The 14,658-nt window shown below is 33.2% G+C and overlaps 1 protein-coding gene across 2 annotated transcripts in view; it reads left to right on the top strand.

The window, feature by feature from the left end:
- Positions 1-14,658, top strand: part of LOC143045702 (protein MCM10 homolog) — a 50,342-nt gene that overhangs the window by 21,237 nt on the left and 14,447 nt on the right. For both annotated transcript variants that reach the window (XM_076218412.1, XM_076218421.1), the window contains exons 15-17: positions 165-335; positions 875-954; positions 1,299-1,501. In XM_076218412.1, coding sequence (XP_076074527.1) covers positions 165-335; positions 875-954; positions 1,299-1,501 — 454 coding nt within the window. The remainder of the gene's footprint in view (positions 1-164; positions 336-874; positions 955-1,298; positions 1,502-14,658) is intronic.

Raw genomic sequence — 14,658 nt, forward strand, 5'->3', positions numbered from 1 at the left:
CTGAATAATAGAACATAGATAAAAGTAGACAAATTTAAACAGCAACAAGTCACAGTAAGACATTCATTTGTGTACACGCTATATTATACATATATTTCTTTGTGTACACACTATATTATTCATATATTTCTTTGTGTACACGCTATATTATACATATATTTCAGAAATCAAAGCAACAAGAACAATAAACACAAGATAACAGTGGATAAGTTAAAGCACCAACAGGCTGTAAAGGGACAGGGTAAAGTGACAACAATGTCATTACACGCCATCGATCCTGAAGATATAAAGAAGTTAAAGAAACTTGACAATGTCAAGGAAGAAGAGAATCCATTGTAAGTATATACTCCTGAAAATGTTATCATTCCTCGAATTATACTGTAGTGTGCATAATTGAAAAGTGTTGCTCAATTTTATAGATTTTATGAACTATGAAAGATTTGCATAGCTACATTCTAGAACTTCTGAATTCCACTTCATAGTACCTGGAGTGACTTGAACTCTCAAATTCCAGGAGAGACTTAAATTCCATATTATCAGTAGTAGTTGAACTCAAACCAGGACAGGTTAAACTTCATAAAACAATGAGAAACATGAACTTTGTACCAGAAAAGGCAAAAAACTCCCTAGTACCAGGAGTAGCTTTCATCCATTATACCACAAGTGGGTTGCGGCTTGAACTCCATAGTACCAGAAATGGCTTTCATTGATTATACCATAGTTGGTTGTGGCTTGAACTGCATAATAACAGGAAAGGGTTAGACTTTTGCACAGTTTTTGCCAAAGCATTAATTTTGTATTATTTGTATCAATGAAAGGCAGTGTGATAAAAAACTATAGGTTTTCTAATGTTGTTTTAAATTCTGTCTTGCAGATTGGATATGCTAAGTGTTCCTTCGCCAGGTTCTATGAACTTTGTAAAACATCTCATGACCAAGGATAAAAAACTACAAGGTAAGGCCATGTAAAATTTTCTTTTAAAAAATAACATTGTATATTTGTAGGGGGTAAAATCCACTTTTCTTCCAGTTACTGTTAGATGGCGGTTGTCATTCTGAATCAGGAATTTGTTGGTATATGATTTACTCATTAATTTTAGCTTAATGAGATTTTAAACCAAATCTATGGTCTAAACTGAACATCAATCTAGGTATGCAATGTTTCTCTGTGGAAATTCAAGTTTGGACAGTAAAACCAATGTAATACAATACTGATATTTCAATTATATTGAAAACTTTGCAAACATTTTATTCTGACATTACTGTTGACTAAACGGGCTCTATAATTGTATTTTCAAGTGAATCCAGAATTTAGCAAGCCAATAATCGAGTCAATAACAGCAAAAGATTTGCTTAAACAACATAAACAGATGATGAAACAGAGAGGACAAGGGGGGATAACTTCTGACCCACTGAAGTGTACTCCAACATTGGGAAAAGGATTTACCCCTGGAAAAGATGTATGTTTAGAATTCTCTTCACAAAAGTCAGATTTTGCAAGGGTAAGTACTGAGTTGTGCCCCTTTAAGACTTAACTTAAAATGTTTTTATTTCTGCTTTTGTTGTCCTGAGTTATTTCTCTTTGCATAATTGTATTTGATGTCTGTGTGAGTGTTATTTTAATAGATTTTAATTTTTAACTCCTTGATATATATATATATATATATATATATATAAATATGAAATTGGAAATTATAATATGCATTTTATCTATAAAAAAATAATTAACTAAATGAAATTCCAGAAATAAGTAGTAGCATCCATTTTTGTCGAACCTTCGACTTTAGTTGAAAAAGCGAGACTAAGCAATCCTACATTCCGTCGTTGTCGTCGTCGGCGGCGTCCACAAATATTCACTCTGTGGTTAAAGTTTTTAAAATTTTAATAACTTTCTTAAACTATCCTGAATTTCTACCAAACTTGGACAGAAGCTTGTTTATGATCATACGAAAGTATCCAGAAGTAAATTTTGAAAAAATAAAATTCCATTTTTTCCATATTTTACTTATAAATGGACTTAGTTTTTCTGCGAGGAAACATTACATTCACTCTGTGGTTAAAGTTTTTAAAATTTTAATAACTTTCATAAACTATCCTTGATTTGTACCAAACTTGGACAGAAGCTTGTTTATGATCATAAGATAGTATCAAGAAGAAAATTTTGTAAAAATAAATTTCCACTTTTCTGTATTTTACTTATAAATGGACTTAGTTTTTCTGCGAGGAAACATTACATTCACTCTGTGGTTAAAGTTTTTAAAATTTTAATAACTTTCATAAACTATCCTTGATTTGTACCAAACTTGGACAGAAGCTTGTTTATGATCATAAGATATTATCAAGAAGAAAATTTTGTAAAAATAAATTTCCACTTTTCTGTATTTTACTTATAAATGGACTTAGTTTTTTTGCCAGAAACAAAACATTCACTCTGTGGTTTAAGTTTTTAAAATTTTTATAATGTTCTTAAACTATCCTGGATTTCTACCAAACTTAGACAAAAGGTTGTTTCTGATCATAAGATATTATTCAGAAGTAAATTTTGTAAAAAAAAATTCACTTTTTCCGTATTTTACTTATAAATGGACTTAGTTTTTCTTCCAGTTAACATAACATACAGTCTGCAGTTAAAGTTTATAAAACATTTATTAGATTCATAAACTATCCTGGATTTTTTACCAAACTTGGAAGCTTCTTTCAATCAAAAGACAGTATCGAGAGGGAAATTTTTATTGATGTTTTTCCTCATTTTTGTTGAGTCTGCGATTAACAGCAAAAGTAGGCGAGACACTGGGTTCCATGGAACCCTTACGAATTTTTTTATACAAAATATTTTGTCTTTTGCTACTAAATATAAACGTTCATTATCTAATTACCTGGGATTTTGAAATTCCCCTGAAAAGTCCGGATTCAGGATTTTGTGTAACATTATTAACTCCATTTTTTAAAAATGGTACATAATTTGTCCACCAAGTTTATTTTTGTCTCGCTTGACGGAGTTAAAAAGCGAGACATAGCTATGCTGATTCTGGGGGCGGAGGCGTCCATTATGTATTAGTTTGTGATTAGGTCTAGTTTATAGTGTACACTAGTGGTAATTCAAAGATATTTGGTATGCAGTTGTATTGGTATTTTACCTACCTACCTACATAAAAAAGTTTTTCCGGTAAAAAAGTTTTTTCCCGCTCAAAACTTTTTTACCGGAATCCACGGGTTTTATCTTCCCCGTATAAGGTTAAGGCCATTTGGTATCACGTGAGCGTTTGGCTTAATAACTTGCATTTAGAGATTCAAAGCATTTGATTGAAGTCGATGTTGAAAGTATGACGAAGGTTGCCCTTTATACTTGAAGAGGGTTCATTCAAAAAAGTTTGTCCAATACAAAATTATCAACATGTGTACAAAATATTTTGTTAACGGATGTTGTATCGTATGTAAGGATGACCTTAAGTGATCCGTATATCAGGATGATTATGTTAACGCTGCCTTCTACCAGCTTTGACATTTTATTTATATCTGACATGAACCGAAGTCCTGTAAATTGGAGAATAATTGGCAGTAAAATCGCCAAGTTTTCCTTGCAGACCATTTATAAATGCGATGTAAAATATGTGACATTTGAGTTTCAAGTCTTTTCGATTTTTATTTATAACACTCAGTCTCTAGGGTTGTAAGTAAAGTAAGATAAATGCTTAGTTTTATCTCTTTTAACTGGTTGCATGATGATGATGGTGGGAAATGCACTGCCGGGCAGTGGCTTTATATTCTAGTCAAAAAAATTTTTTATTTCACAGATATCATCTCTGATAATTTCAGTTCAAATTTTGATAAAATTGGTAGAATGTCGGAATAACACATGCTATAAATGGGGGTAGAAGGGTCCTGATCCTGAAATCTAAAACACGAAATCCTGAGCTCACGAATTTAAATAAATTTAAATTCTACATCCCGAAATTCGAAAAAACAATTCCTGGAAATCCTAAAATCCTGAGCTTAAAAACACCCGATCACAGAGTCCCGATAAAGGTCCTACCCCCTAATAGATTGCACATTGTACAGCTGTTTCACAAACCATGCTAGGGAGATGTATATGATATTAATACATCTTTCGGTCAAGTTAAGCATACAAGGTACATGACTGTACGTAGTACAGAATATCAGTGCAAGTTAAAACTCTTGAAAGTTCCAGGCATGTAATTGTTGAAAATATGCTGGAGCCCTTAATATATATAGTTTGATATTGGAAAACAAATAGAAGTGCATATGAATTAACTTCCCATTCTATACATGATAATATTTTTTCATAACTTCCTGGGACTATTCAGAAACTTTAATAAAAGTAAAGATCAGTAAAATCGATCATTCTTAAACCAAAAGCAAATACAGACAAAAATGATATCATGCAGATATTGTATCTATAAAATAAAATATTATACCAACCTGCCTACCAGTGACAAAAAATGTACCGAGCCGAGATATTTTATGGGAAAGAAAAATAAAATATTTTACCTACCTACCTACCCTTAATTTAGGCCTTATTTCTTTTTCTCATTGGAAAATGGAGGTAAGGTTAGGTATTGATAGTTTTATTTCATAAGTTATTGTCCTTGTTTGATTGAAAACTAGGACTGTATGTTGTTTGTAGAGCTATTCAAGCAATCCTTTTAACTTTTTTTATTGCAAAATAAGGTTCATGTTAGAACCTCAGATTTTGACTAACTTCATTCTTGCTATTCATATATAAGGAAGTTTTTAAAGACCTTGACTTGCTATACAGCCCTTGCAGGGTCGGTACTTGTCATTCAGTAGTACTTTATTAATTTGAGAATGGTTTTCAGGAGCGCCAAGCCATTTCCTTGTTCTTTAAAGATGACAATGTTTATCATTGGTTGCTCTCTGTCTTAATTTTTTTTCCTTTATTGTGTAGTATACTTTATTGTGTAGTATACTTTATTTGTAGTATACTTTATTGTGTAGTATACTTTATTTGTAGTATACTTTATTTGTAGTATAAATCAGGTCATTGGTTTCTCTTTTCAATTGGTTCATATTTTCTTAATGTGTCTTTTTATAGCTTGATTTTCATTAAAGGTTTTGCTTATTGTTGAAGGATTTATCCTTAAATGGTGACCTGTGATTGTTAACATCTTGGTCTCTTTTTATTCAATAGATAGTTGTTTAATTGACAATCATACCTGATCTCCTTATTTTCATAATGAAAAAAGTAAGAAATATGCAGTTTGCTATCTGCTATTATTGGGATTAAATGTTACTTTTAAAAAGATGTTCAATATAAGTTTCAACTGTTATCAGCATGAAATTGTCAAAAAAAAAAAAAATTCTTAATGGGCGAGAAAATCATGCACTCAGAGGCGGGCCTCAGCTGGCCCCAAAATAAAAATGTGTACCAGTTCAGAGAAAATGGATGTCATACTAAACTCCAAAACATCAATAAACAAAAATTAAAAAACATACTAGACTGACAACCCCGAGGCTCCTGACTTGGGACAGACACAAAAATGTGGTTAAACATGTTTTGTGAGTTCTCAACCCTCCCCCTATATCTCTAGCCAATGTAGAATAAACAAACAAACAGTATACACACAGTAAAACTCAGTTTAAAATAAGTTCGAGTCCAATGTCAGAATCGGTTACAAAAGAAACTAAGGCCGTTAGTTTTCTTGTTTTAATTGTTTAACATTGTCATTTCAGGGCCTTTTATAGCTGACTATGTGGTATGGGCTTTGCTCATTGTTGAAGGCTGTACAGCAACCTATAGTTGTTAATTTCTGTGTCATTTTGGTCTCTTGTGGACGGTTGTCTCATTTGCAATCATACCACATCTTCTTTTTTATATAAGCAAAATGACAATGGTACATAAATTAACAACGGACTGCTAGCAGTTACTTACATGCCAGCTCAAGACCTCATTTAAACTGATTGAAAAATTATGTCTTCATCATATGAAAATCAAGCACAATCCCTCCCGTTAGGAGTTTAGAATCATACCCTCATTACATATATGAGAAGAACATGTCTGGTATCATGCCAACAACTGGTTTTGGAATAAATGACCCTATGATTGAATCAATATTAAAGCCAAAATATGCTATCTTTAATGACCTGACAACAGTATCATAACTATATCCTTTCTGAATAAGTGTTTAAAAGTAAAGTTTGCTTTTGAGGTGAATTTCGACATTTTTGTGCTTTGTAAAGAATTTTACCATAAAAAATTGGATGTGAAATACCTGGAGGTATAAGATGTCTGCATGTTGATTTATATTTATGAATGATGTCCATGTACTGATGATCAAATTTAGTAAATGTTTTGACTAGTTTGGGATATCGAAAACCCTAGTACACATGTTCCTTGTGATATGATCTTTCTGATTTTGATGCTGAATTTTGCCAAAATTACACATTTGACTGAACATAGAAAATGATAGTGCGAGTTGGGCATCTTTGAACTATAAACACATTCTTTTTATGCCCCTGCCATTATGTTTTACCCTTGTCCGTCTGTACGTTTGTTAATACGTATGTACCTTTGTCCCAAAATTGGTTTCCGTTCTCTAACTTGAGTTTGCTTCAACCAAATGTTATGAAACTTATACACATTGCTTATTACAACAAATCACAGATCTAAATTGAATTTTGGTGTCGTCACTTTAATAGTTCTAGAATTATGCCCTTTATAAATGGAAAAAAATTAAAAATATTTAATTTCTGTTCTCAAACTTAAGTTAGCCTCTACCAAATGTTATGAAACTGATACACTATGCTTATTACAACAAAATACAGATCAAGTTTAAAGTTTGGAAGCGTCAGTCTTACCGTCCTAGAGTTATGCCCCTTATTAATTCGAAAAAAATTGCAAATTTTATAGTTTCTATTCTCTTACTTAAGTTAGCCTCTACCAAATGTATAAAATTTATACACAATACTTATTACAACAAAACACAGATCAAGTTGAATTTTATTTGCATCACTTTAAACTTTATCGAGTTATACCCCTTTAATGGCTTTATAAATCGAAAAATTGCAAAAAATATTTAGCTTTTGTTCTGTAACTTAAGTTTGCTCCAGCCAAGCATTATGAAACCTATACACAATACTTATTACCTCAAAACTCAGATCAATTACAAACTTGGGTAATGTCACTTTTATCATTCTTTAGTAATATCCTTTTACATTGTTGTAACTTGTATGCAAATGGGGGCATTATCTGTGTCTACAGGGTTACATGCTCAATTTTTAGCTCACCTGGCCCGAAGGGCCAAGTGAGCTTTTCTCATCATTTGGCGTCCATCATCCGTCGTCGTCGTCCATCGTCGTCGTTAACTTTTTACATTTTAAACTTCTTCTAAAGAACCACTGAATGGAATGAAACCAAACATGGCATGAATGTTCCTTATGAGGTGCTGACCAAGTGTTGTTACTTTTTAGCCGATCCCTCATCCAAGATGGCCGCCAGCAGGGGACTTAGTTTAACATAGGACCCTATGGGAAATACATACAAATTACTTCTTCTAGAGAACCACTGAATGGAATGAAACCAAACATGGCATGAATGTTCCTTATGAGGTGCTGACCAAGTGTTGTTACTTTGTAGCCGATCCATCATTCAAGATGGCCGCCAGCGGGGAACTTAGTTTTACATAGGACCCTATGGGAAACGCATGCAAATGACTTCTTCTAGAGAACCATGGAATGGAATGAAACCAAACATGGCATGAATGTTCCTTATGAGGTGCTGACCAAGTGTTGTTACTTTGTAGCCGATCCATCATCCAAGATGGCCGTCAGCGGGGGACTTAGTTTAACATAGGACCCAACGGGAAATTCATACAAATGACTTCTTTTAGAGAACCACTGAATGGAATGAAACCAAACATGGCATGAATTTTCCTTATGAGGTGCTGACCAAATGTTGTTACTTTGTAGCTGATCCATCATCCAAGATGGCCGCCAGCGGGGGGACTTAGTTTGACATAGGACCCTATGGGAAATGCATACAAATGACATCTTTTAGAGAACCACTGAATGGAATGAAACCAAACATAGCATGAATGTTCCTTATGAGGTGCTGACCAAGTGTTGTTACTTTGTCTCCGATCCATCATCCAAGATGGCTGCCAGTGGGAGGCTTAGTTTAACATAGGACCCTATGGGAAATGCATACAAAAGTCTTCTTCTAGAGAACCACGGAATTGAATGAAATCAAACATAGCATGAATAGTCCTTTCTTTATGAGGTGCTGGCCAAGTGTTGTTACTTTGTAGCCAAATTTTATCTGTTTTTGATTTCAAAAACCCAAGTAGAGTCAGGTGAGCAATACAGGCTCTTGAGAGCCTCTAGTTTTTGTTTGAGAATATACCCAGATGAACTAGGCAAGGTATGGTAGGAAAAAACCCTGCTCCATATCTGGGTGAACTTTATAAAGTATTTTTTTAATTTGATGATACTTTCATCCTCCAAAGCTTGATGCTGTCCTACAATCTCAGCCTCTGAGAGGAACATTAATGAGTATCAGACATTGTATAAATACTTAAAAGTTTTTGGGAGACTGCTTTAAAGTCCAAAGTAAGGCCATTTGTATGTTCATTTAATGCTTTACTGAGTTAATATCTTTAAATTTGACATCCTTAGTTCCTACTTTATCTGTTTGTTACATTTTAAACTGCTATAATCTTATGGTATATATTAAGTGATCCATTGTTTGAAATCATAGCCAACTTCAAGCCAAAAGCAGTCATTATGACCATCATTTTAGACCTTTTTACATTGAAGTTGAATTTTATTTTTCAGAACAGCTGGAATGATCATATTAGGTTTAAGCAATTTAGGAAACTATTCAAACATGTAGTCAAGGATATTTTTTATTTATATTCGATGGTTTTAGTTTTAGAACATGCAGATGGCAAAATTATCTTCTGAAATGGTAGTTACCCTTTTTCATTTAATGCAAAACTGGTAACATAAAGATAAGCTCAATATATGACTAATACTGACTCTCTTTAGAAGTATAATCTGTCAATATAATATTTATTGATATTAATCCATTAAAATCAGTAAGAATAATATATTATGGACATGCTTGACTCTGCAAATGCACCGGTTTCTCATGTAATGCATGAAGTCTTAAATTAAATAACTAATGGGTAATGGATATTTATCGTTTTCATTATTTGTGATCAGAAACCAATTACTGTGGATTCAATTTTTCGTGGATTAAATTGAAAATCTTCAATGAAGAACAGATTGCATATTGCTTGTATGCAGACTTTTGTAATAACATGAAATCATGAATCCATAAACAAAACTATTATCCCTTAAACCACACAAATAAATGAATTCACGGCATCAGAGTTTGTTTTAATTTTGTTTGCCTTACTTGATATATTTCCCTTATAACCTTTGCAAAGGAGTACGGGTAAATTATATCAATAATTGAGAAATGAAAAAGAACAAGAACAAGATAAAATTGTTGAGATGCTAAACCTTTGAAGATATCTTTTGGTTTGATTTTAAAAAAATATATATATATGTATCAAAATTGTTATATATATTAAGATCCATTTTGTTACATCTTGTGATCAATTTTATTTGGCAATCGCCAATGTCAGTCAGCAGGGTTAAAGAACATCAGTTGTTCGACCTGTTAGTCAAATGCGTTTTGTTTAAATATACTTCTTCACTTTTTTAGTCTTTTGGAAAATGTTGTTTTATTAAGAGCCTTCTACAACGAAATTTACATACACACATATAAAAATTGCGGTTTTTATCCAACGCAATCATAGGTTTGAAAGTAGTTTTCATTTTAGACTCGTATTTATATATATTAGTACAAACAATCCTACTTAGATAATAGTACTGAACTATTGACCATATCAGTAAAAGTTAGAGTAACCAGTAGACGCACTATACATTTACGTCTTTCTCGGTTACTAACTTAATTTAAGCTATCTACAGAGATTTGTAACAAACACAAATGATATCACTATTGTAAATCCAATACACACAATAACTGTTAACAAAGCAGAAAATAGATAATGGCTAATGAAAACCAACTAGACCTTTCCTGAAATCTATCAGAACTAATCCCGGGATAGTAATATCTAAACAAATTATAATTAATCAGTAAAATGATCATTGAATTACTTTGAAGTTAATAATCAAGAGACTTCTGTCTTCTCTCTGTGAAAGACAATCCCATGTATTGGTGATGACAGGCAATCAAAGATTTAATTATGTATGTAAACGGTTTAATGATAAAAATTAAAATGAATGAAATAACCGTCATATCTCTTATGCCATCCTAGTGTATATGACAACATAGAAAGCAAAGATTCCCTTATGAATGGAATATGTCAATATATGGAAATCATTGATAAAATTGACATTACTTCAGTATGAATCAAATGTATAATCTGTCAGTGTGTTGAAATCATTGATAATACTTCCTGGTTTTTAGGTACATATTTTCTATTCATCAGTTTATTTGCATGAGGAACTTTTTATGTTACAATATACTAAATAAAATTACATGGCTGCAGCCATTTGTTAAGGGAGCATAACATAAAGAAAACATAGCTGGCAATCTGTGATTGGTGGTTATATCATTTGCATTTTTTTCTCCTGGAAAGATTTAAGAATAAGTTTCATGCAAGCACAAAGGAGTTGGTTCACTTACTCTTAATTTTGGCCCTAAATATCTTAAAACTTTTCAACTGCAATAATGTTATATGAATTTGAAGAAAAATGTTAAAATTCCCAATTATTTCAGTTTTTATAAAAGAAGATTTACACCAATTGGGTCATTAGACATCATAACTGCAGTTTAATTTCTCGCATGTCAATGCAAGACATATGGGATGACAATCTGATCTCAACCTCTTTTTAGGGATCAGATTTCATGAACAAGTCTACATCTCAGATAGTATAAGCAGTATGATAATTATAGATTGTGTGAGGAATAGTTGTTCATGTCCGACTGGCAGGGTTTCATCTGACCTTGACCTTGTTTTCATGGTTCAACGAGCAAGGTAAAGTGTTTGTTGGTTGGTCTGTTTCTCAAATACTGTAAACTATAGATATTTGGTATAATGTAAGATGTGCATATCTATTTGGGAGGTTTCATCTGACCTTGACCCTTTTTAGCTCACCTGACCTGAAAGGTCAAGTGAGCTTTTCTCATCACTTGGCATCCGTCGTCCATCGTCCGTAAACTTTTACAAAAATCTTCTCCTCTGAAACTACTTGACCACAATCATCCTTGGGGTATCTAGTTTAAAAAATGTGTCTGATGACCTGGCCATCAAACCAAGATGACCGCCATGGCTAAAAATAGAACACAGGGGTAAAATGCAGTTTTTGGCTTATAACTCAAAAACCAAAGCATTTAGAGCAAATCTGACATCGGTAAACTTGATTATCAGGTCAAGATCTATCTGCCCTGAAATTTTCAGATGAATCAGACAACCCGTTGTTGGGTTGCTGCCCCTGTATTGCTAATTTTAAGGAAATTTTGCTGTTTTTGGTTATTATCTTGAATATTATTATAGATAGAGATAAACTGTAAACAGCAATAATGTTCAGCAAAGTAAGATTTACAAATAAGTCAACATGACTGAAATGGTCAGTTGACCCCTTTAGGAGTTATTGTCCTTTATAGTCAATTTTTAACCATTTTTCGTAAATCTTAGTAATCTTTTACAAAAATCTTCTCCTCTGAAACTACTGGGCCAAATTTAACCAAACTTTGCAACAATCATCTTTGGGGTATCTAGTTTTAAAAATGTGTCGGGTGACTCGGCCATCCAACCAAGATGGCCGCCATGCCTAAAAATAGAACATGAGGGTAAAATGCAGTTTTTGGCTCAAATACTCAAATACCAAAGCATTTAGAGCAAATGACAGGGTTTAATTGTTTATCAGGTGAAGATCTATCTGCCCTGAAATTTTCAGATGGATCGGACAACTGGTTGTTGGGTTGCTGCCCCTGAATTGATAATTTTAAGGAATTTTTGCAGTTTTTGGTTATCTTGAATACTATTATAGATAGAGATAAACTGTAAACTGCAATAATGTTCAGCGAAGTAAGATCAACAAATAAGTCAACATGACCAAAATTGTCAGAGAACTCCTTAAGGAGTTATTGTCCTTTATAGTCAATATTAAACAACTTTTCATCATTTTTGTCGAGCCTGCAACTTTTGTTGCAGAAAGCTCGACATAGGGATAGTGATCCGGCGGCGGCGGCGTTAGCTAACTTCTTAAAAGCTTTATATTTTAGAATGTAGAAGACCTGGATGCTTCATACTTTGTATATAGATGCCTCATGTTACGAACTTTCCGTCAGTCACATGTCCAATGTCCTTGACCTCATTTTCATGGTTCAGTGACTACTTGAAAAAAATGTTAAGAATTTTTGTAATGTTAAATTCTCTCTTATTATTAGTAATTGGATAACTATATTTGGTATGTGCGTACCTTGCAAGGTCCTCATGCCCGTCAGACAGTTTTCACTTGACCTTGACCTCATTTCATGGATCAGTGAACAAGGTTAAGTTTTGGTGGTCAAGTCCATATCTCAGATACTATAAGCAATAGGTCTAGTATATTTGGTGTATGGATGGACTGTAAGGTGTACATGTCCAACTGGCAGGTGTCATATGACCTTGACCTCATTTTCATGGTTCAGTGGTTATAGTTAAGTTTTTGTGTTTTGGTCTGTTTTTCTTATACTATATGCAATAGGTCTACTATATTTGGTGTATGGAATGATTGTAAGGTGTACATGTCTAGCTGACAGGTGTCATCTGACCTTGACCTCATTTTCATGGTTCAGTGGTAAAAGTTGTTTTTGAGTTTTGGTCTATTTTTCTAATACTTTATGCATTAGGTCAACTATATTTGGTGTATGGAAATATTTTATTATCTATATGTCTGTTACGCAGGTTTTATTTGACCTTGACCTCATTTTCACGGTCCATTGCTAAGTGTTAAGTGTTTGTGTTTTGGTCTGTTTTTCTTGATTTATAAGCAATAAGCAATGTTGTGTTGAAGAATGTTAGCTGTACATGTCTGCCTGGCATGGTTCATCTGACCTTGACCTCATTTTCATGGTTCATTGATCAATGTTTTGTTTTCTTGGTTAATCTTGAGTGAATGTGACAGTTGTAATAAAGCTTTATATTTAGGTCTATCAACATAATATCAATGATTAGTAAAGAAGGCGAGACATTTCAGTGTGTGCACTCTTGTTGTAACTTGTACAAAAATTTTCTTTTCTAAAACTATGGGCCAAATTTAACCAAACTTGGCCACAATCATTACTAGGGTATCTATTTTTAAAAAGTGTCTAATGACCCTGCCTGCCAACCAAGATGGCCGACATCAGTAAATAAAGTAACAGGTGAGCGACACAGGCTCTTGAGAGCCTCTAGTTGCGGTTTATTGGTCAATGTTAAGTTTTCATGGTTGTGTCTGTTTCTTGGATACTATAAGCAATAGGCTAACAATATGCACTGTATGGTATGAAATTCAGTCATGATAACGAAAGTAAAGCAGGCAAGATTAAATTCTTGTTATGTATGTAAAATAATTGCCTGGCATCCTGACCCAATCTAATACTTTGTCGATAGGGCCAAGCGTATTACAATCCATGTGACCAACTATCAGCAGTTGCACAGACTGAATAACTGTGCAAATGTACAAATATTTGCCACCATGTGTCAAAAAAATGACATTATCCCATGATAAAATTGAAAATGGATATGGGGAATGTGCCAAAGAGACAACAACCTGACCATAGAAAAAAACAACAGCCGAAGGTCACCAACAGGTCTTCAATGTAGCGAGAAATTCCCGCACCTGGAGGCGTCCTTCAACTGGCCCCTAAACAAATATATACTAGTTCAGTGATAATGAACGCCATACATATATGAGAAGAACATGCATCATTCTAACATCCAATTGACGAAACCATATCATTATAGTCCGCTTGACTACTGTCAAGCAGTGAGCCAGAATCCCAGGCTAGTTAAATATGGGAGGTAAATACAGTTCAAAGGGCATTAACTAGTAGTGCCATAATAAGCAGAAACCTTCATTGACCCATTGTTGCCAGTTTTGTTTGTGATGTAATAATAGAATCTATTTTTCAAGAGTAAAAATGTGAAAATTTCGAAAAATACAGTCTGTATTCCTAGTGTAAATATGACTGAAAATTTGAAAAGAGTTACAAGTATATTGACTGATTTTTAAATTCATTGGTCAAAATAAAATTTTCATAATATGATTGAATCCTCAGAAACTAAATAGATAAAAGGTCAACCATATTTAGCCTATAAAAAGATAATATGGAGTATGTGTCTGTATGACAGAGTTCATATGACTTTGATTTCATTTTTATGATTCATGATCAAAGAGGAGTTTTAAGGATTAGGTCTTTTTCTCAGATAATATTAGGTAATAGGTTAATTATATTTGGATATGAAATATTTGCAAGGTGTACATGTCAATCTAATGTGGTTCATCTGACCTTGACCTTATGTTCATTGGTCAATGTTAAGTTTTGTGATTGGGACTGTTTCTAGGGTGCTGCATGTATTAGGAAAAGGTCAACTATGTTTGATAAATGGATAGAAATCAG

The sequence above is a fragment of the Mytilus galloprovincialis genome, chromosome 1, assembly GCF_965363235.1.
Source record: "Mytilus galloprovincialis chromosome 1, xbMytGall1.hap1.1, whole genome shotgun sequence".
In the NCBI taxonomy this organism is placed as follows: domain Eukaryota; kingdom Metazoa; phylum Mollusca; class Bivalvia; order Mytilida; family Mytilidae; genus Mytilus; species Mytilus galloprovincialis.